Source organism: Drosophila mauritiana, chromosome 3R (genome assembly GCF_004382145.1).
Source record: "Drosophila mauritiana strain mau12 chromosome 3R, ASM438214v1, whole genome shotgun sequence".
NCBI lineage: Eukaryota > Metazoa > Arthropoda > Insecta > Diptera > Drosophilidae > Drosophila > Drosophila mauritiana.
The window spans coordinates 13953830-13973970 of record NC_046670.1 but is presented as its reverse complement, the minus strand read 5'-3'; the positions used below and the strand labels follow the sequence as shown (position 1 = coordinate 13973970).

General features: G+C 40.4%; 3 protein-coding genes across 3 annotated transcripts; 2 read left to right on the top strand and 1 right to left on the bottom strand.

Annotated features, from left to right (window-relative positions):
• Positions 1-130: 130 nt before the first annotated feature.
• Positions 131-4331, bottom strand: LOC117142626 (prion-like-(Q/N-rich) domain-bearing protein 25). Its single transcript, XM_033306728.1, has 10 exons — positions 4226-4331; positions 2831-3138; positions 2643-2760; positions 1968-2585; positions 1746-1865; positions 1561-1680; positions 1093-1497; positions 900-1031; positions 683-835; positions 131-621 (listed from the first exon to the last, which is right to left on the bottom strand). The coding sequence occupies exons 1-10, from the start codon at positions 4287-4289 to the stop codon at positions 521-523; spliced, it is 2139 nt and encodes a 712-aa protein (XP_033162619.1). The 5' UTR covers positions 4290-4331; the 3' UTR covers positions 131-520.
• A 6322-nt stretch (positions 4332-10653) lies between these two features.
• Positions 10654-12886, top strand: LOC117145200 (sialin). The gene is made up of 6 exons (XM_033310762.1): positions 10654-10986; positions 11358-11591; positions 11650-11958; positions 12017-12299; positions 12428-12669; positions 12722-12886. The coding sequence occupies exons 1-6, from the start codon at positions 10654-10656 to the stop codon at positions 12884-12886; spliced, it is 1566 nt and encodes a 521-aa protein (XP_033166653.1).
• Positions 12887-13536: 650 nt separating this feature from the next.
• LOC117144319 (polyadenylate-binding protein-interacting protein 2) lies at positions 13537-17675 on the top strand. The gene is made up of 4 exons (XM_033309431.1): positions 13537-13857; positions 16164-16312; positions 16376-16476; positions 16540-17675. Exons 2-4 carry the CDS (start codon positions 16169-16171, stop codon positions 16667-16669), a joined length of 375 nt encoding a protein of 124 aa, XP_033165322.1. The 5' UTR covers positions 13537-13857; positions 16164-16168; the 3' UTR covers positions 16670-17675.
• Positions 17676-20141: the final 2466 nt, after the last annotated feature.

Sequence of the window (20141 nt, the reverse complement as noted above, 5' to 3'; positions counted from 1 at the left end):
GCTAAACTAAGAATTACGTACAAAACATTTGAGGTTGAGAAAGTGAAATGTACAACTTTCATGACAGAATTAAATCTCAAAGTTACTTGTTTAATAATAATTGCCAGTTTCTGGATTTGATACACAACTCTTCGTTGGCCTTAGTTTATTATGATGTATATATTACAATTTGGTTAAAAACTGTTCGCTTAGCCTAGCAACAAGCGGTTTAACTTCAAACTTACAGATAATTTGTCATTACACTTAGCCGTATTAGATAAGCGAGAGTCGTTCCGTTCCGAGGACCCTATCTCCAAATATATATTGCTTCGACCCCTAAATATCAGCTTACGGACTAATTGATTTATATTCACGTTGCGCATGGACCTGCATCCATGCCAGTAACTTGGCTAATACTGGCCACTCCCGCCGATCCCCAAATCTCCCCCCATTACCTCCGAGGTCCTTGGCCAATCCATCCCTCTATTATCCTCGCCAATCCCCAGCACGCAGGTGAAAGGATCAAGTTTTTGGTTTGGTTCTAGTAGTAGGCCTGCTTGATGGCCGCACTGGTGATCAGGAAAGCGGAGCCAATCAGCATGAAGGTGATGATTTTGAGAGCACTGGGTCTACCGGAAGAATCTGCGAAAAGCGTGACATTCATAGATCATCCTAATTCAATTGGTTTTGCAAGGACACTTACTTTTCTTATTGGGCATCACGCGAATGCATTGATTCTGATTGGCGTTCGCCGAGTAGCCAAGTTTGCACTGGCACACGGAGTTGCGGCACTCGACATTCTCGGGATCCTTTTCCACATAGCACTCGGTGGCCTTGGTGCACGACTCTCCCAGCTCTGCAGGATTGCAACGTATTATAATTATTACAACTAATTAAAGAAAGCATAGCGACTCCATTACCTCGCTTCGTCTCACAGACTCCATTCTTAGCGTGCTGCTCATCATTGCAACCACACTTGCCCTCCGAATTGCAGCTCGCCAGGAGCGGCTTGCACTGCTCATCCTCGACGCACTCGTCTTCCAGCTCCTCGGCTACAATGAAATGTAATTTCATAAAAATGCTGCTTTTGCATTTTAACCTCTGAGTACTAACCCTCTTTTAGGCACTGATCCTTGAAGTGCACGTATCCCTTTCGGCACTGGCAGGTGCGCGAGTGTTCCTCCTCGTCCTTCTCCTGGCATTCGGTGTTCTCAGCTATGCAGTCATCCTCCACCGAGCAGTCGGCACCGATGCCACGCGTGCACTGATCGTCCTTCTCGAAGTAGTTGTCCGCACAGACGCACACCCGATTGGAGCAGACGGAGTGATCCACGGGACAGCCATCGTTGGACTCACACTCGGCGCCCAGGCCACGTTTGTACTCGCAGAGTTGCTTGATGGCATCGTAGAGGGCGTACTCCTCGCAGGTGCACCTCCTCGGGATCTCTGGGTGGCAATAGGAGGCGCCGAATGGACTGCATTGGCTGTTCGAGGTGCAGGATAAGTGGTATTGAATGGCTGTTTCGATGGAAAAGGTTATAATTTAAGGGCGTTTCAGAAGCTAGCGTTGGAACCACCTACGTTTTCTGCAGTTGCGCAGATCCCGCTCGTAGAAATAATTCTTTTGGCAATTGCAAGTTTTGGTCAACTGATCGAACTCGTACTCGCACTCATCCGTGCTCTCCGCAATTTCCCCAAGTTCTAAAGAATTTTCATTTCATTTCGTTAATACAAGAATTAAATAGGGGAAAGCCCAGTTTACTCACCGGCAAAACATTTTCCATTGCGGGCATAGTAACCCTGGCGACATAGGCAAATATTCTTGGAACAAATCGAGTGCGGCAGACCCGAGCATGTCTTTCCATTATCCGTGCAGCTGCTGCCATCTAAATGGGAAATAAATAGTTGAAATATATTTAGGATTATCAAAGCATTAGGAGACTCCTTTTCAAGCACTCTGAAACTTAGAGACAGCGTTGGATACTCACACTTCTTCTCATCGGCATCGTCGTCATCGCGGCTGGAACCCAGCGTGGAGTAGGTCTTGATATCCTCGTCATCGAAGCGGAAGAGGGCGGGCAAGCGGCGTCTTTGGCCGTGGGCGTGTCTCTGGTTGCGGCTGGAGTTGCGCCTGCTACTGGTGCTCGTGGAGGCGGTGGCTGTCGTTGTGGTGGTGGCGGTGGCCGCATTGCGCACACTGCGTCCCAACTCCCTCAGCTCGTACTTCTCGATGCTCGTCTGGACGGCAATCTCGTGGGATCGGGGCGAGATGAGCGGCTCGGTGTCGCCATTGGTGAGCTGGGCGAAGGACACCTGGGCGGCGGCATCGCTGTGAGTGGGCGGGGGGGCGTGTACAAAGGCCTTGGTTAGCTGCCTTCGGCTACTGAAAGCGGTCTCCTGTTCCGGCTCGGCAGTCTCGGTGATCGCCTCGGCTGTGGTTGAATCATCATCCTCTGGCGAGCCCGGATTGGTGGTCTCCGTTTCCTCGGTCTCGCCACCCGGAGTCGTTGGGATCTCGTCCACATAGGTGCATACTAGGCCAACGCACTCGACACCGGCGCCCAGTTCATCACAGTCCGCGTTAACGACGCAGGCATCGTTTTCTTCTGTAAATCAGTCATATATAGAGCCACATAGATAATAAGTTCTCGCCTAACACATACCCATTGATTTGCGACGGCAGATGTTTCCATATCTGTTATAATAGCCATTTGCACAGCCGCACACGTTTTGCTGACAACTCACAGACGCACGATCGTAGCCAAAATAGCAGTCCAAGTCCTGTTTAAAATCGCGAAATCATGCGAAATTATAAAGGATATGAATACGGTTGGTTCGGCCGTGGTCTCACCGTTTCGCAGGACTCGCCGAGTCCGTTCAGTGGGCGACACTTGCCACGCAGATAGTTCTGGCCATCGGCGCAATCGCAGACCCCGGCTTTACAACTGGCCCCCGTTGGCATAAGATTGCACTGGACGCTGTCGTCGCACTTTTCACCAATGAGGGACGCGGCCAGGCATTGGGTGAAGTTCTCCGCGAGCACCGTATCGAATGTGGAGCACTCGCACTGGCCGCTGGCCAAATCGCAGCTAGTACCGTCAGCTGTGCAGTCCGCCGCGCTTTCACATGGCCAAAATACGGCCAACACGCCGCCGTCGCCTGCAATTGGTTAAGAAATGGGTTAGGACAGCAGCCTGTTTGGTTGGTTAAAAATTAACGTATCCACGGTGCCTGTGACCACACATTCGGATGTGTCGGGGCGACCCACATTCGGTTGCCTCTCAATTATTCAAAACGGGCTCCAGTTCACACACTTGATTAAGCAGATTTTCATTAACTTTCGATGGGTTGGGCAAATTGGAAAATCACCCATGTACCAGAAGTATGCTCATAGCACCCAATCATCAGAATCCTTAAAATATTATAGAGACTAGTTCAAAGAACATATTTCTGCCTCAGCTCCATTAAATGATTATCATCCTAACTTGAAAATCGCCCCACAAATCCTCTTCCTCTATCCGATAAATTTGTAATTGGCTGAACATCCTGTTCAATCTAGGCAGTGCCACGCCCACTTATCTACCTGTCCAGCTGATTATTACCCTTACAAAAGGCAACTATAAGCAAAAATTCCTAGCGTCGCGACGTGCAAAGCTTCTTTTGGCACGCAACGTGTCGGGGCCGCAATTTATTACGTATACGCCAACGACTTCCGGATGAGGTTGCGGCATCGAAAAAATTTCCATATAAAACAGTATCAACGCGGCAACAAACAATGCGAACGCGAAAAATGGTAATAACAATAACAATGGCACCGAAGAGAAGTAAGCTGAACTTCGCTGGACGCTTTGCCACTTTAATTTCCATTTTCCGTGGCCGGCAAAACAATTTCTCAAACCGCAAAGGACCTTGGGACCTGGACATTCGTGAGAGTCCTTTCCAACGGGGGGTGGCGATGGCGTTGCTGGGTGAGTGGTGGGGTCAATGGGGCATAGTACTTGACCTTGATTGCGTTTGCATTAATTACTTGTGGTTCTTTAATGTTATGACTGTCGTACGCCCACATTTATTTGTCCACCAATTTGGGCAGCTGCCCTTTCGATGGCCTCACACCCGATTAAACGTGGCTTTAATTCAATTACCGGAAATCGCTCGCCACATTGGGCCACATGATTTCCCTCGACTTTTGTTTTCATTTCGCTCTCACTATTTATTATTATTTTTTTTTTGGTTCCTTTTCTGTTACCTTGAGGACTGAGAACCGCACAACAAAGGACGCCGAGCGTTAGAAACCATTGGAAGTTTGACATTTTCCCGAGCTGAGAGTTACTTCCCCGAACTGCTGGCTAATATGGCCAAAAGGCAACTGACCATTTCGAGTGTGGATTGGGCTATATCGAGTGCTCGATTCCGGTTAATCTTATCTCTGTGTCGGCCATAAAAAAAAACTACACTTATACATCGATGATTAACCGGTGGCAATCAGCGGTTTTCCCTGATAATCCTAATTTGAATTATCGCAATCTGCAATTTCGCTTGGCACAAATGTCACCGGAATTGGTTGCCAGGGCTGCAGCCACAGTGATTACCCACTTAGTTGGTTCTCCGGCCATTTAGAGTGGTATCGGTGGTATCAAGAGTGCGCTTATCAACGTCCAACACCTGCCTTGGACACCTGTTCTTCGGTCTAATGGTTGTAGTAAAATGTTAACCCCATCTGGTCTTTTGCCAAGAGTTGAGCTGATAACGCTGAGACTGCAGTTTCGAATCGATGGATGGCCACTTTGTTACGGCCTACTACTAAATAAAATAGTTAATCAATGAATCACTTATTCAGATAGCTCTTTATGTTTACTTTTTGTCGAATTTAATTGGCAATCAAGGCTGTCATTGTAATTGTTTGTTAAATTTGCAAGTAATACTTTCTTTCTAAAGTTTATTTTTTCATACACTTTTATTTAACTAAGTAGCTAGTATACATCACTTTTACATAGATACAGTTTTCTCAGCATAAAGTCTGACTATTTTCTGAAATTAGTATTACTATCATTCGAAAGTTTAGTTTTTCATACACTTCTATTTAACGAAGTAGCTAGTATACATCACTTTTACATAGATACAGTTTTCTCAGCAGTTTTCTAGTCAGACTTTAGACTATTTTCTGAAATTCTTAAATAGTTTAGACTATTTCATACCCATCTACCAAGTTTAGTTCTTGAAGGGCAATTACAATTGTGCCCAAATTTGGTCTGAGCGTGCGCCTCGGAGTTTTCGGATTTCCTCCGGATGACGGCTATGTAAATTACTAATTGTAGTGTATTTATAATTCAATATGAATTATGTTTTAAAAATAGCAGAACGCCGTCGGCGACGAGTGTCGCAAGAGGCGACCTTGAAAGTGTCCACAAATGAAATGGAAAGCAATCGATGTGAAAGGGGTTAATTTTGGGGGCTAAATTAATGCGGCCCGTCGGTTAATTAGCTCCATTAATCAGTGCAAACTGCAATGTATTACCTGTGAATCATACGAATTGGTAACTCCTTCAGATTTTCAACGTAATGAATGGGCCTTTAAGGGCTGTGATGGTGCGTAAGTCTCTATTTGTTTGTTGCTTTCTCCTGACCGCGTTTCAATTTTCCCGCTGGCTGGCATTGTTATTGTTTGTCGCTTTTCCCTTCTGCCTGTGTGTGTGTTTTTTTCTGTTTTTGAGAGACATAACGTAAAAGGACATTTTGTGGCTATAAAAATGCTTTGCCACGCACGCGATGAAGTGAAAAGAGCAGCGACAGGTGCAAGAGAAATTATATCCCTTCCACCCCAAACTACACACACCATATATACAGTTTTTTTTTTTTATATACACTTCGGATATGGATTTGTATATGTATATGGCCCAAAGTTATTCGGTACAAGTGCAAGGACGCACTTTGGAATTATCGACTTTGTAGTGCCCCATTTAAGTTCTGACTGGGATTTACCGCTACTCACATTTGGCTTAAAGGGTCGCTCCTTTCGCTGTTGATGGCTTAATCCTTGTCGCCTGGTTTCTATATGGCACACAACACACAGACACAATGCACTCTCCTCTTTATTTTCGCTTATCACTGTTAAGTGGTGTTTTTTTTTAGGCCATCAAAGGATCACTGAATAATTGGAAAGTATCATTGATTAGAAATGCTGCCAGCTTTGGGCCAACATCATCTCGAGTCCATCTTTAATCAACTAATGCAGTCGCCGGCGGCGGAGTCAACAAATATACTAATACTAATAATAAACTAAATTAGTGGATTTCAAGAACACATGCCGCGGCGGGGCTCGTTAGTTAGCTGGGAATGGATATGGGGATGGTTATGGTTATGGGAGTCGAATTGGGAATGAGTTCCACATTCGATATGTAATAAATGACGCCCTATTAATGGCTATGTATTGGTTAGCTGGTCAGTGTGTTGGTGACTTCTGTGTGGTTATGCATATAATGGATTGAAATACGTTAAGCGTTGGCGCGCCGAATGTGATGACCTCCATGACCCGTCCATGGAAATAATGAGTTTTCATCATCTCGCAACCGGAATCGATACTCATTAAAATGTTTAAAATTAATTACGCCACAATGTGCACAATTATGTAATGCAGGATGTTTAATTAGTTGTATGCAGGACACACTCTAAGCATCTGCATTACTTTGCATTTGAATTTACTTGCTGATTTCATTTACTTGCTTAACAAAATGTTTTATTCTTTCGAATTAGACACTCGATTAAATATCACTGCATTCCGTTACGCGCACTCCGCTCTCTTCGCGACTTAAAAACCGACGAACGCAACTCGATCCTTTCGTAGCGAGCTTCAAGCCGCTACTAATGGCTTTTCCTCTGGCTTCGTATGTTTACGACTCTCGCAAAGTCCAGCGAATGGAGAGCGAAGTGAGAAAGCGAGAGTGAGAGCAGAAGAGAAAGTGAGAACGTAAAAGCAGGACGAAGGCGGCGAGTACACTCAGAGAAATGTCGCAAAACTGGACTTTTGACTGTTAAATTAAAAATATTTCCTAAAAAGAAAAATTATTAAGCAATAATGTAAGTAAATTTAGAACTATAATGTTAATTATATTATAATTTATGTAACTCTTACTCTGGTTTACTAGTCTATTATTACTTGACTTATATTACATACATACTTAGGTAGACACCATTTTTTTTTGAGTGCATTAGAGCGCGAGAGATACTTCAAACGCGACTCGTGGCTCAGTCACGTCTTCGGGCCGCAATTGTAAAGGTAAGGCCAACTGGTAAACTGGTATCTGTGTTTCGACCCGCTGGCAGAGCAACAATTTTCCGCCCTTCAACTGTCGCGGTCGCGTCATGAAAACTATGCACTATTGGAGAAGGGCTCATAGGGTTCTCGCAGCGGAAAACCCACTCACTACTTGCGAAAATAAATTATAGAAAATTAGTCTCAAGCACTTAGCCAAGTTTTTACTACAAAATGATTTCCTCCCAGGAAAGCGGGCCACAGAATTTTACATAAGCCGCAATAAATCCCTGCCAGAAAGTGAGGAGGCATCCAATTTGGGTCAAGTGGCCGCATTGGAATTGAGCCCTCTACGAAATTCGGACAACACTTGTTTGCTCTCCATCTCTCTCGGTTTTCCTTTTGGCCAGGACAGGTGGGAATACAAAGGACTCGTCGGACAAGCTCAACCACAAAATAAAAACACTAACTAAATACTATAAAGAGAAAAAAGAGCGCGGGCGTATACAAAATATGGGGCTAGTGCTAACCCCCCCGACCCACTAGAAGCCAATCCTTTCGACAGGATAATGCTGCTGGTCAGGAAAAGTCGAGAGGGTGTATGAGTGTGACTTCCTGCCGGATATATAGCACAATATTAAGCGATTATACGAGATTAGCAATGCTCTTGTCACGCTCTTGTTAATTTAAGCTATGATATTGCAGTTAAAAATAGGGTTATAGGTATAATAAAACAAAGTTGTATTAAAGTTAAGATTAAAATAAAATGGGTGGTTAAGCCCAAATAGTAATAAATAAAAATGAAGTTAAACTTTGGTCCCAAAATAGCAATTAGACGGAATTCTTATGTCATTTTATGGCCATTATGGCACCCACTTAACATCTGCCTTACTTAGTTATCATAAATATATTTAAATGTGAGATGATAACATATGACTTTGAGTACTGGAAACACTATAATTAATTTATATTTGTTTTAGTGTTTTATTTATAAATAATATAATAACAATTCTAAATGGAGTTATCTTTTTTTAGTAAAATATCAAAATTGGTCTAAATATTTAAATAAATATCTTATCCCAGATAATCCTATAGACCACATTTTTTCCAAGTTTTTCTGCGGTTCTGCGGTATAATATTCTCAACTGCTAAATTTTGTCATTTTCAGTTGTAGGAAAAGCGTGCAGGTCCTTCAGCGTACACAACATTTGTTTTTACGACCAGAATGGAATGTAGGCGAGAGTGGAGTGTGGAAATTGGTTGGATTTTCCCGCTCGCAGTTCGCGGCTCGGCAAAAACTGGACTCCCTGGCGGCCAAAAGGACTATTTTTAGAGCGAAAGCAAGGTGCTTTGCCTGGCCAGGACACGCGACCAGGACAACGTAATGCCAAATTCGAGTATGGTAACATGTTGGCTATGCAAATGCAAACAATGCATTGCCCTCGAGATTCGATGGCGACATATGCGCTCCCAGCAAACTACTACTAATACTGAATAAGGAATCCCAGGGAGCGGGGAATGGGCAGCTATAGCCACTCGAATGGGGCGACATATGCGGCGTATAAATAAAAAATCAATCAAAAAGTCTGTAAATATGTAAAATGTCCCAGTGCCCATTGCTCCGTCCACAACCCCCACTCCCCCGAATTTCCCATATGCATGCCAAATGAGCTAACAGCGGAACATCACAGAAACAAAAACGGATACGGATACGGGCAGGGAAACAGAAGTGGGAGCAGGAGCAGGAGCAGGAACAGGAGCAGGAACAGGACTACAACACGACTACGACAACCAACATGTGCGGTTCATAAAAAATTCAAAATTTTAATCGAAACATAGTGCAGGCGAGGCGAAAAATAGAACGCGGCGCATTGAAGGCAAGCGATGCGTTCGAAAAGATAAGCAAACTGCATGCGAATGCATTTGTGGGGGCTCACAGACAGTAGTAACTAATAATGCCGAACATTAATAAATTAATCAATGAATTTGTGCTGACGAAATGGGGATTACGGCAGAATATATTCATAGAAATTATAGGAAAAAAATCTTGTACAAAATGTTATCTAGATTAGTTAGTTTATACCATCATTATGAGATTCGTATAAATAGTTCTTACATTTGATTGTATGTAAAAAGGAACCAATTTATTTATCAGATACTTTTACTTACAGATATATGAAAGTATCTAAAAAATACGTTTTTCCTAGCATTAGCACCATTTTTACTTACTCCATTTATTTATTTTTAAAAATAACATATCGATTTAGAAGCTCAGCTTAGTACAGTAGTTATTTATTGCCCCACTGATTGCAGAACTTCCTCTCCCCCGTTTTCTCCAGTGTATCTATTTGTGTGCCCCACGTGTGCCGCGAGTTCTAGCCTGTGGGGGGAGGGCGGGAGGAAGGACGGGGCTGACACAGGCCATTCGGAAGCCAATTGGCTGTCAGTGGAGGACTGGTCACAGCGTGCACTTTGACCCCTTCGCCCCGGCAAAGTGCAGTTCCGCTGATTGCACAAATCGGAACGTGAAAAGCGTTTTGCGACGTGCCGCACACAATACAATTACACTTTATTTACAATTTCCTTCTCGGATTACTTTCTCTCTGCTTTTTTGTCCGCGTGGCCCGATTTTCCTGCTAGCATTGTCTTGGCCAAGTTAAGCAATTTGCTTGGACGAACTAAAATTAAACGGGACACAAATAGATCACATTAGTAGATGTCAACTGTTGGGTGCCTTATAAGCTCGACTTTAATTATTAATGTATTCATTGTTACCGTATGATAGTTAAGCACTTTATTTGTATCTAATCACTAATATTCATATATGTTTAGTAATAAAAAAGCATTATTAAACCTATATATGTCAGGATTCATTTAAATGGATTGAAGCTTGCTTAACTGTTTTTACTTGGTAACGAATCACGCCACCCCTAAGCTCACTTAAGTAAACTTTCAATATAATTCACTGTTTTCCACTTGGTGACGAATTATTTATGAACATATTTTAATCATTCCTTAAACTTAGAAATATTCCAGTTTATTTTCAAAATATTGTGAGATCTTCGAATTTATTGTGGCTTTTAAGCTCCTGAAATTTGGCATAGGAAAGGTACAAAAGAGGCAGAGCTTTCTGAGCTTGGATTTGGTGGCGAATTCTTATCGGCACTGCCCAGTTGGCTTTACATATGTGGACTGCCCGTTTACAGTTGCCAGATAATTTCTCCATATTTCGGTTTCGGTGAGAGGGCGACGATAAGCTAGTCGGCAAATCGTGACAAATGGCAAATAATTTGGCGTTGTAAGATCTCTTACCGATCGCCAGGCGTTTGCAGTTGCATTGCCGCCGGAATGCCAATCAGTCGCTCCATAGCCGAGGTTACGCTTGGTTTGCGCCACATTCCCCATTAGTGTAGTGTTTTGTGTATATGTGCTGGAGGCTGTGCCTCCTCCACCGCTCCGTCATGAGCAGCATGTCATGGACCCTGCCACGCCTCTCGCAGTCCAGCGCCGCCACCGCCCACGGACTCGTGGGTTCCGTCCGTCTGACCTACGCCATATGTGCCTTTCTGGCCACTTGCCTACACGCCGCCATGAGAAACATGCTCGGCATGATCATCCTCAAGATGGTCATGCCCCGGCCGGAGGATGCACTGGTCGTTTCAGCGGAGTTGGGTCGCCTAACGGAGGGCAATGTCACCTCCACGGGGCGATGTGGATCTCCTCGGGTCGTTTTTAACCCACAGTTCCAGGAAACTCAGGCAAGTAGAAATCTCACTGAAAGGGAAAGCCAAAATAAACAAAAATAAAAACTAGTTAATTTTTTGCATTGCTAAGTATTAGTTAAACAAATAGTAAGACACTAATCTGTGAATTTAAGATAAACAATAATGATATATTAATAATAATGAAAGTGAATAATTGCTACGGATATTCGTACATTAGTTAATATATTTAGCTGGAGAAATATAAATCAAACGAGCACCTTTTTTAGCCATATCAATATGGATTTGGTAATATAGAGCTTATAATTATGAAACTTAATTTAGTACAAGTCCCTACAAGTTCTTCGATATCAACTGAACCTATTAAATTCCCCCATTAATATTTCAGTTTAATTTCATTCTTGCAGTCGGGCGACTTACCATGGACCCGAAACCAGGAGCTGACCTTCCCAGGTGTCTACTACTATGGCTACGTGGTTTCCATCTCGCTATCCGGCTACCTGGCAGATAGGTGCAGCAGCAAGCGACTGTTCATCGTGTCCCTGATCTTTGAGGCGGCGGCCTACATCCTGCTCCCAGCAATGGCGCACTTTAGTTTCGAGGCAGGAATGGTTGATCTGATCATTTGTGGCTTACTGGCGGTAAGGAATAGCATCTTTCAGATACTAATAGATAAATATAAATCCTACTCCTTGACAGGGCTGTGGAAATCCGGCAATGTATAAACTGTTCGTGACCTGGGCTCATCCCACAGAGAGAACAGCGCTCCTGTCCTTCGCCTACAGCGGCCTTCTGATGGGCTCAATGTTGGTTTACCCGGTGGCCAGTTACCTAAGCAACTACGGCTGGGAGCTGTCCTTCTATGTAGTCGGTGGAGTTGGCCTCTTATTCGGCATTGCCTGCTGCTTTCTCGTTTACGACACCGTAGAGCAGCATTCAAGGATATCGGATGAGGAGGTGGATTACCTGATGCAGGGCAAGAGTCAATTGGAACTAAAGCAGCAGCCTGTGAGTAGTTGTTTGTGCTTTTAACTTTAAAATTATAAATTAAATACCTTCTTTTTAGGTGGTAACCATTCCCTGGAAGAGCCTGCTCGCCGCGCCGCCCGTCTACGCCTTCATCCTGACCCACATGTTCCACACCTACACCTTCCTGGTGATTGTGCAACTGATGCCGCGATTTATGCGCGAGGCCATGGAGTTCGATCTGCGCGAGGTGGGCTTCCTCTCGGCGGCACCGTATCTGGGTGGGATCTGCTCGAAGATCATGTGCATCCTGGGTGGCAGCTACGTGGAACGACGCGTGGGTCCTGACCAGAACTGTGTGCGGAGAATGCTGTACGGGATCTGTAAGGCTTACCGAGTGCCACAGACATCTATAAAGAACACCTTCCCTTTGTGGCTTCCTATATAGATTTCCGTAGCATCTCCAGAAACATCACCAATCTCTCCGTTATATCCCATTTTATAATAACAGGCAGCATCCTGACCACTTCTTTGATTGGGGTCATCATCCTGGCGGATTGTGATGACAAAATACTAGTTCTTGTGATGTTTGCCTTCATGATGGCCACTACGGATATGGGTTTCAGTGGCTACTGGCCCACGCTGCTCTACTTTGCGCCCTCCTTCGCGGGATTGCTTTCGGGATTGGCCAATGGACTGGCCCATCTCTCCGGATTCCTAGCTCCCCATCTTGTCGCCGCTCTGGTGCACACTGTATGTTCAAATACAAGTAGTTTATGATTAAACTGATTTATTTAACTTGCAGGGCAGCAAGGATGAGTGGAATGTGGTGTTGATGACGCTGATTGGCTTTAATACGATGGCCATGTTGGTATTTGCCTTTTGCAGCAGTACGAACCTACAACCTTGGGATCCTCGTAGCAGAAAGGAGAAAACTGGATCACCAAGTGCTCAGGAATCGAATAGTTAGCACTTATTTGTTTAAATGTTTTAACGTTTTTGTACTTTCGAAGCATTTTATTTGTTTACTAGAAATGTAGAGTTAATTGTGTTAAAATAAAAATAAAGTAGATGTTAATACAATATACATATCAATTTAATATTAAATGGCAATTAAACTTTCTTCAACCCAATCTTAAAATAAAATTTAAAAAACCGCGTAAAACACATCGTATCTTTCAATCTTATCGATAGTTTTACCGTTGTATAAAGCAAGCTGACAAATGTTTCAGAACGAACAGTTTTCTACAAATCAAGTAACAAAATTACACAAATATTCAATGTTTCAAAAATATGTGTTAAAGCAAACATCTATTGGCAGTCAATGTACTAAATATTCATATTCTTTACACGGCAATCGATAGCTGTTTGATTTGACGCATAGATTTGGTTTGAGTCCCGGCTGAATACTGTAAGATAAAGAAACAGCTCATTTATCTACCTTAATGGTGCGAAATCGCATATATCCCAATACTAAAAATATTAATATTTCTAGATAGCGTATGCTATAACTCGTTGTGCTATACATCTATGTGGGAAAACATCGATAGTCGCAGCGGAGTATCGATGCATCGATAGTGCCATCGATGTTTCTCCACCTTGCTTTATTAATCATTTCAATTTTTTCAATTCGTTTGCTTGACGTTCACTGACGTGATTCCGCACACAGCACATAGTCGAATACGTTTCGCAATAGAAATATCAAAATTCTCCGTGTGGACTCAATCTGGATTGGATGAAACACTAAATTGCCAGTGTTTTCCCCTAGATTTTCTAGCGACGCAAAATTCTCAGTGCAACCCAAAAAAAAAGAAAGGATAGTCTTCAACAACAAAATCAACCAACCGACCATCATCGATAAAAACAACAACAAGTCTCCCGGAGGAAGTGGCTCCAAAATATCCAGTGCAACAGCAGACGATCTTCTCGGCAGGATTGAGAGTGAGTAGTAGATCGAATTAAACAAATTAAATAATCTTAAACATTGTACACATGTACATACATTTATTTGTGCGCGGGGAAAGGCGGAAGTCAGAGAACTTGGCTTCCTGGTTTTTCATTTACCTTTTGGCGCTTCCGCCAAAACACTTAAACGCTCACTTAAAACCGCTTCTGGACAAATCAATAAAGGCCAAGTGTCGGATCGGACATTATCTTGGTGTTCCCTACTTACACTTGAAAAAAATTGCATGCAATATAATAATAAAATAAATCAAGGCTATTTATTGCACATCAAAGTCAGAAGGAAGGCAAGAAAGTTGATAACTTTATCAGTTAATTAATTACAATACAAGGGTATATAAGTCAATTGCTTTCGAAAATTTAAAATTATACCATACAAGTCTCTCAAAGCTACTAGTAGAAATTCGAATTTATAATTGCCAAGCAGTAAAGTGATTTATTGCCTGGAGTGTACTTCAAATTAAAAGATTTAATGCTAGAATACTACTTTGTTTCTTCCTGTGTACGTGTGCGTGGGCCATGCTAGACTCCAAGTACACGAACCCCAAGAATATTAATGTTTAAACTTTAAACACTTGTTACCTTGAATGAAACAGTGCGCTGTATGTATTATCATTGCCGCTGCTGTGTTTGTTGTTGCTCTTTTTTTTGGGTTGAGGGAGGTTCATTCAATCGGGCACACCAACACCACTGCACTTGAGAGCCCATTTGTGTGTGTGTGTTTGTGGTTGCCTCCTTTGTGTTTTCTGCATATTCACTTTACATACTAAATGTATGCACGAATTTCGTCAAGTCTGCCGTGCAAATACATTTTAATTTTCGCAATTTCATTTAAAATATGGACGCTTAACTTAACTTCTACTTGCGATTCGATGTGCTTCACTCGTGTCCGTGTGTGTGTGGCGGCACGTACACCAGTAAAGGGACAGAGTTGCCATCCTAACTTGTTTTTCCAAGCGCTTTGTTTTGCTGATAAAAGCAGCTGATTTCTATAAATAATTAGGTAAACAAGTTGGAAGACGCAGGAAAAAATTCCATTTATTGATAGTGTGATTAGAGCTGCCAATGGCAATAAAAAGCTAGAATGGAGGGCAATGAAATCTTGTGTGAAATAAACATTCACGCCAAACTTACATATGTATGGAAAACTGTAAACAAATGTTGCACAGTTGCGGGTAACCAACTAGGCCCTCAATAAGGATAAATAACAAAAAATATTAATTTTCATACAAAATGTCAAACGTTTGCAATTATTAGAGCGCAAATATTGTAAGTAGAATAAACAAAAACGAAATTACGTGATTAAAATAACAATATCATAAAACTGTATTATGAAAATATGTACACAATGTAACGATACAGGCACGTTCAACATGATAGCTACGCCCACAAACTCCTCGTTTTCACCGATGACAATCATCGCCTTTGGCTTATTGCGTTTTGCATAAATCCCGCTCTTGACTTTCGTGTTATTTCACACGTTTGCTTGTTTGTTTTTAGCTGATAGCGGCATTTTTATACGCCATAAAATGTTTAACGGGACTAAAAGTGATACGAGTCGTAAACCTATACACTTCTAATCGGATGTAGTACTAAATTATAGACTATATTATATGTACATATATAGCATACAAGTACGTCCAATTATTTGGGGCTCTTTTCGCTCTTGCACAAAAAGCTGAGTCACTTTGTTTTCAAATTTTTGTATGCCGCGGCCACAACGCAAAAAATAGACACCACTAAACAAAAAAACGTTGCGCAAAAAGAAAAGAGAAAATGTTCGCTTATTTATATAAACAAATAGGTATTAGTGTTAGCCACTACACCTGTATAGGTGCGATTTTGGTTTTGTTTATCTCGTGGTAATGACGGAAAACCGGTTTCGAAGAACGAAAACACAACTGCTCCGGCTTCTTGCCGGTTAAATACGTTTTGTTTAAATACAGATGAGCCTGCCTAAGTCAAACGAAGCTAGAAAATTAATTCAAACTTATTAGCACAGAAAAAGAAATTGTATTCTCAATATTCAGTTGAGTAGGCTACGAGAAATATGTTTGTTTGAGAACCTCAGAACTCGGAAACACCTGAGATTAAGTTGTAATTAAGCAATTAAATCTATTTATAAATCAATCGAATCCCTTATAAGTAAACATATTTCCGTGGCACCTCATTTTCATATATATATTTCTTATAATTCGAGTTTATTCGTTTAAGTATTTTTGAGAAATATGAGACCAACTGTTGATAAGTTCGCTTTTAGTAATCTGAATCCTATCCCCTTGCAGCCAATATGTTGTTAAAAGTGCCATCTGTGGACTGGACGGATCAAATAATTTACGTAGTGGACGACGACGAGTCGCTGTCAGACATCGACGATGAGCCAGATTTTTCCGAATACATGTGGATGGAAAACGAGGAGGAGTTCGACAAGAACGTAAGATTAAATTCGCTATATATGATTAACTTATAAACTAAAACATTTGCTATCTGATGATAGGAACTGCAACGGCTGGAGGAGGAAGAGATTATGCAGGAGTGTTTTGAAGCCATGATAGAAGACGAGCTGGAGGAGCAGATCAACGAATGGGAGAAGGCCAAGTGAGTAGTGGCTGTCTGGTTACCATTGATGAACCGAAGCTAATTTGCAATCGCTTATTTCAGGACGGACGAGCAGAACACGGCACTTTCCGCACTTCCTAAGAGCCAGTGTGATGTTGAAAAGTCTGTTCTAAATCCAATGGCTGATGAGTTTGTTCCGCGTTGTCATGTTATAGATTTCCCTGCCTCATAAAGCCAGCCCATACCTCCTGCCCGCCACAAAATCACAAACCACCCCGAACCCGTACCACGTGGACCTCATACGCGAAAAACCTTAGATAAACTGAAGATCCTTTGCTAAGACTCGACTAACAGATTCCACTAATGAGATTGAGATTGATATTCTGACCAAGTTGAGCCTGATGGAGCATTCGGAGCAGTGGCTCAGGAATATCTTATTTCAAGATACCAAAATGCTGGAAAAAAATCTAAAGATACCAACAAACTCCAATTGCAGGCGAACGAAATGCAAACGAATCATATTTTTAAAAAAAAAAAACGTTATAAAAAAACAAATGAACCACTGCAAAAATACAAAAAATATGTTTAAAAGAAAAACCAACAATGAAACAAAAACACAACTAATACTAAGAACAGACAAATAACAAATTAACAACTATGCCACGTACATTAGAGTACATTGAAATTAGAGTTAAAACCGAATTGTTTGCCGTCAAATTCGGAGCCCCAGAAATTCCGAACCCAAAATGTTATCGAGAAACGCAGACGCAGGCGCTTGCTGAAGCTAGTGAAAACTTTGGTATTAACGTACAAAACGAAAACAAATGACTTTTTACAAGCAACTAAATCTAAACTACAACTAAACTATGCCAATTTCCAGCTAAAGCAACTGTAAGCAACAAACAAGACTCGATTGTGTTAGAAACAAACAAAGAAACGAACAGAATTTGTAGCCGTCATGTCGTTAAATTGAAATTCTATTCAAAGACTTTAATCGTAGTTTAAATTGTAATTAATTTAACGTCCCGCCCACTGTCTAAACTCGTTTTAAGTTGATCATCTTGTGAAATATACGTGTTTACTATTTTTTTAAAATAATCCTTCACCATTGTTAACTCGTTGTACGTTCTTACGCCCAAGTAACAAGAAGCGCTTGTTAACCTTCCCTTCTGACTCTCGCAATATTTGTAATTTACCTACCAATGTAATCTAGTGAACTAAACGAATTGAGATACTAATGTTTAACGCCTCTTTATACAAACATGCATAAATATGTATATCTAGTGTTAATGGAGGAGACAACAGACAACAACAACTCTGCAATAACAAGTAGTTTTGTAATCTTAAGTATAAAATTTGTTTGATGCAAATGCACAAAGCCCTCATCGATTTGTTAATATCGTTAAAATTCGTTTCGGCATGTAGACAAAGATGAATTTCTATTTTTTCAATCAGCTTAGATTTAGTGACTTAAGACAGCATTAAAAGATCTACTACATTACTTACGTTACGTGTGATATAAAGATACAAAAAAACCAAGCAAAAAAATATCAAAAATGATTTTAAAAATCTCAATAAAAAGAAGTATTATTATGGCATAAAAACTAGCGAGTTTTCTTTTTTAAATATTTTCTTTTTTCCATAGGTACTATGGAAAGTGAATGTAACCAAAGACACTAGAATAACAAGATGCGTAACGGCCATACAAATTTTTGGCACGCGATTTTTTGGCCGTGGCTCTAGAGGTGGCTCCAGGCTCTCTTGAGTTTTTGTTCGAGAGAGAAAGAGCGGAGAGCGCTACAGCAAACAGCTCTTTTCTACGCATACAGTGATAGCATACAACTGTATGTGTGCACACGTATGCTCATGTATTGTAAATTTGACAAAATATGCCCTTCACCTTAGAAGTTCGTTGACTTTAAATCTATATTATTTTTTATCAATTGGCACCATGCGAAAAATTCTTGTTTTGCATTGCCTCAACGTTATTATTATTTAAATAAAGCTTAGAAATAGTAATAGACGAATCTATGTACATCACAAAATAAATTTCGAAAATGACTTTATATTAGAATACTTGTCATTAGGGTATTCAGCTTGCGGCGTGAGAAAAATTAATAAGGCAATGATTGTTGAGTGCTTGTGTCCGCACTTCGTGCCTGACGATATGACTTTTGCAACGAACTGTTTTCATATTTTTATTTAATTTATTAATTTTTATTTTCTACTACGTATTATTATTTTTTATGAAATATTATTATTTTTATTATTTATTAATAAAATTATTATTTTTATTATTTATTAATAAAATTATTATTTTTTTATGAAATTAAAAAATAATTATTATTTTTTTGAAATATTTATTTCTCAATGTTATGTCTTCTTTTTGGAAAATTTATGTTTCAAATTACAGTAGTTATAATAATTTCCTTTGTATTTGCTTTAATTATTATTATAATAATTATTATAATAGTCAGGGAATTTTTATTTTATTTCATCATATTGCTACGAAATTGGTCACAACTCCAAATATGTAAATTCGTTTCTTCGATCAGAATTGATTTCGGCCCGAAAATCGTCTTCTAGATTCTTTTATATTTCTTACGCTCTCAACGTGAGCGAGCGGAAAGAGAGCAAATTTGGCCTTCACCAAAAAAGTGGCTGCATAGTGCCAAACGAATGTATGGCCGTTACGCATCTTGTTATTCTAGCAAAGACACTAGAATAACAAGATGCGTAACGGCCATACAAATTTTTGGCACGCGATTTTTTGGCCGTGGCTCTAGAGGTGGCTCCAGGCTCTCTTGAGTTTTTGTTCGAGAGAGAAAGAGCGGAGAGCGCTACAGCAAACAGCTCTTTTCTACGCATACAGTGATAGCATACAACTGTATGTGTGCACACGTATGCTCATGTATTGTAAATTTGACAAAATATGCCCTTCACCTTAGAAGTTCGTTGACTTTAAATCTATATTATTTTTTATCAATTGGCACCATGCGAAAAATTCTTGTTTTGCATTGCCTCAACGTTATTATTATTTAAATAAAGCTTAGAAATAGTAATAGACGAATCTATGTACATCACAAAATAAATTTCGAAAATGACTTTATATTAGAATACTTGTCATTAGGGTATTCAGCTTGCGGCGTGAGAAAAATTAATAAGGCAATGATTGTTGAGTGCTTGTGTCCGCACTTCGTGCCTGACGATATGACTTTTGCAACGAACTGTTTTCATATTTTTATTTAATTTATTAATTTTTATTTTCTACTACGTATTATTATTTTTTATGAAATATTATTATTTTTATTATTTATTAATAAAATTATTATTTTTATTATTTATTAATAAAATTATTATTTTTTTATGAAATTAAAAAATAATTATTATTTTTTTGAAATATTTATTTCTCAATGTTATGTCTTCTTTTTGGAAAATTTATGTTTCAAATTACAGTAGTTATAATAATTTCCTTTGTATTTGCTTTAATTATTATTATAATAATTATTATAATAGTCAGGGAATTTTTATTTTATTTCATCATATTGCTACGAAATTGGTCACAACTCCAAATATGTAAATTCGTTTCTTCGATCAGAATTGATTTCGGCCCGAAAATCGTCTTCTAGATTCTTTTATATTTCTTACGCTCTCAACGTGAGCGAGCGGAAAGAGAGCAAATTTGGCCTTCACCAAAAAAGTGG

Bases quoted from the DNA above. Each gene is read 5' to 3' on its own strand.
- LOC117142626 (XM_033306728.1), bottom strand. From the start codon at position 4,289: ATGTCAAACTTCCAATGGTTTCTAACGCTCGGCGTCCTTTGTTGTGCG. The intron at 3,139-4,225 runs GTAACAGAAAAG...AACCAATTGCAG, and splicing joins TGCGGTTCTCAGTCCTCAAG to GCGACGGCGGCGTGTTGGCC. The intron at 622-682 runs GTAAGTGTCCTT...CGCTTTTCGCAG, and splicing joins CGTGATGCCCAATAAGAAAA to ATTCTTCCGGTAGACCCAGT.
- LOC117145200 (XM_033310762.1), top strand. From the start codon at position 10,654: ATGTGCTGGAGGCTGTGCCTCCTCCACCGCTCCGTCATGAGCAGCATG. The intron at 11,592-11,649 runs GTAAGGAATAGC...ACTCCTTGACAG, and splicing joins TCATTTGTGGCTTACTGGCG to GGCTGTGGAAATCCGGCAAT. The intron at 12,300-12,427 runs GTAAGGCTTACC...TTATAATAACAG, and splicing joins GAGAATGCTGTACGGGATCT to GCAGCATCCTGACCACTTCT.
- LOC117144319 (XM_033309431.1), top strand. From the start codon at position 16,169: ATGTTGTTAAAAGTGCCATCTGTGGACTGGACGGATCAAATAATTTAC. The intron at 16,313-16,375 runs GTAAGATTAAAT...ATCTGATGATAG, and splicing joins AGGAGGAGTTCGACAAGAAC to GAACTGCAACGGCTGGAGGA. The intron at 16,477-16,539 runs GTGAGTAGTGGC...CGCTTATTTCAG, and splicing joins AACGAATGGGAGAAGGCCAA to GACGGACGAGCAGAACACGG.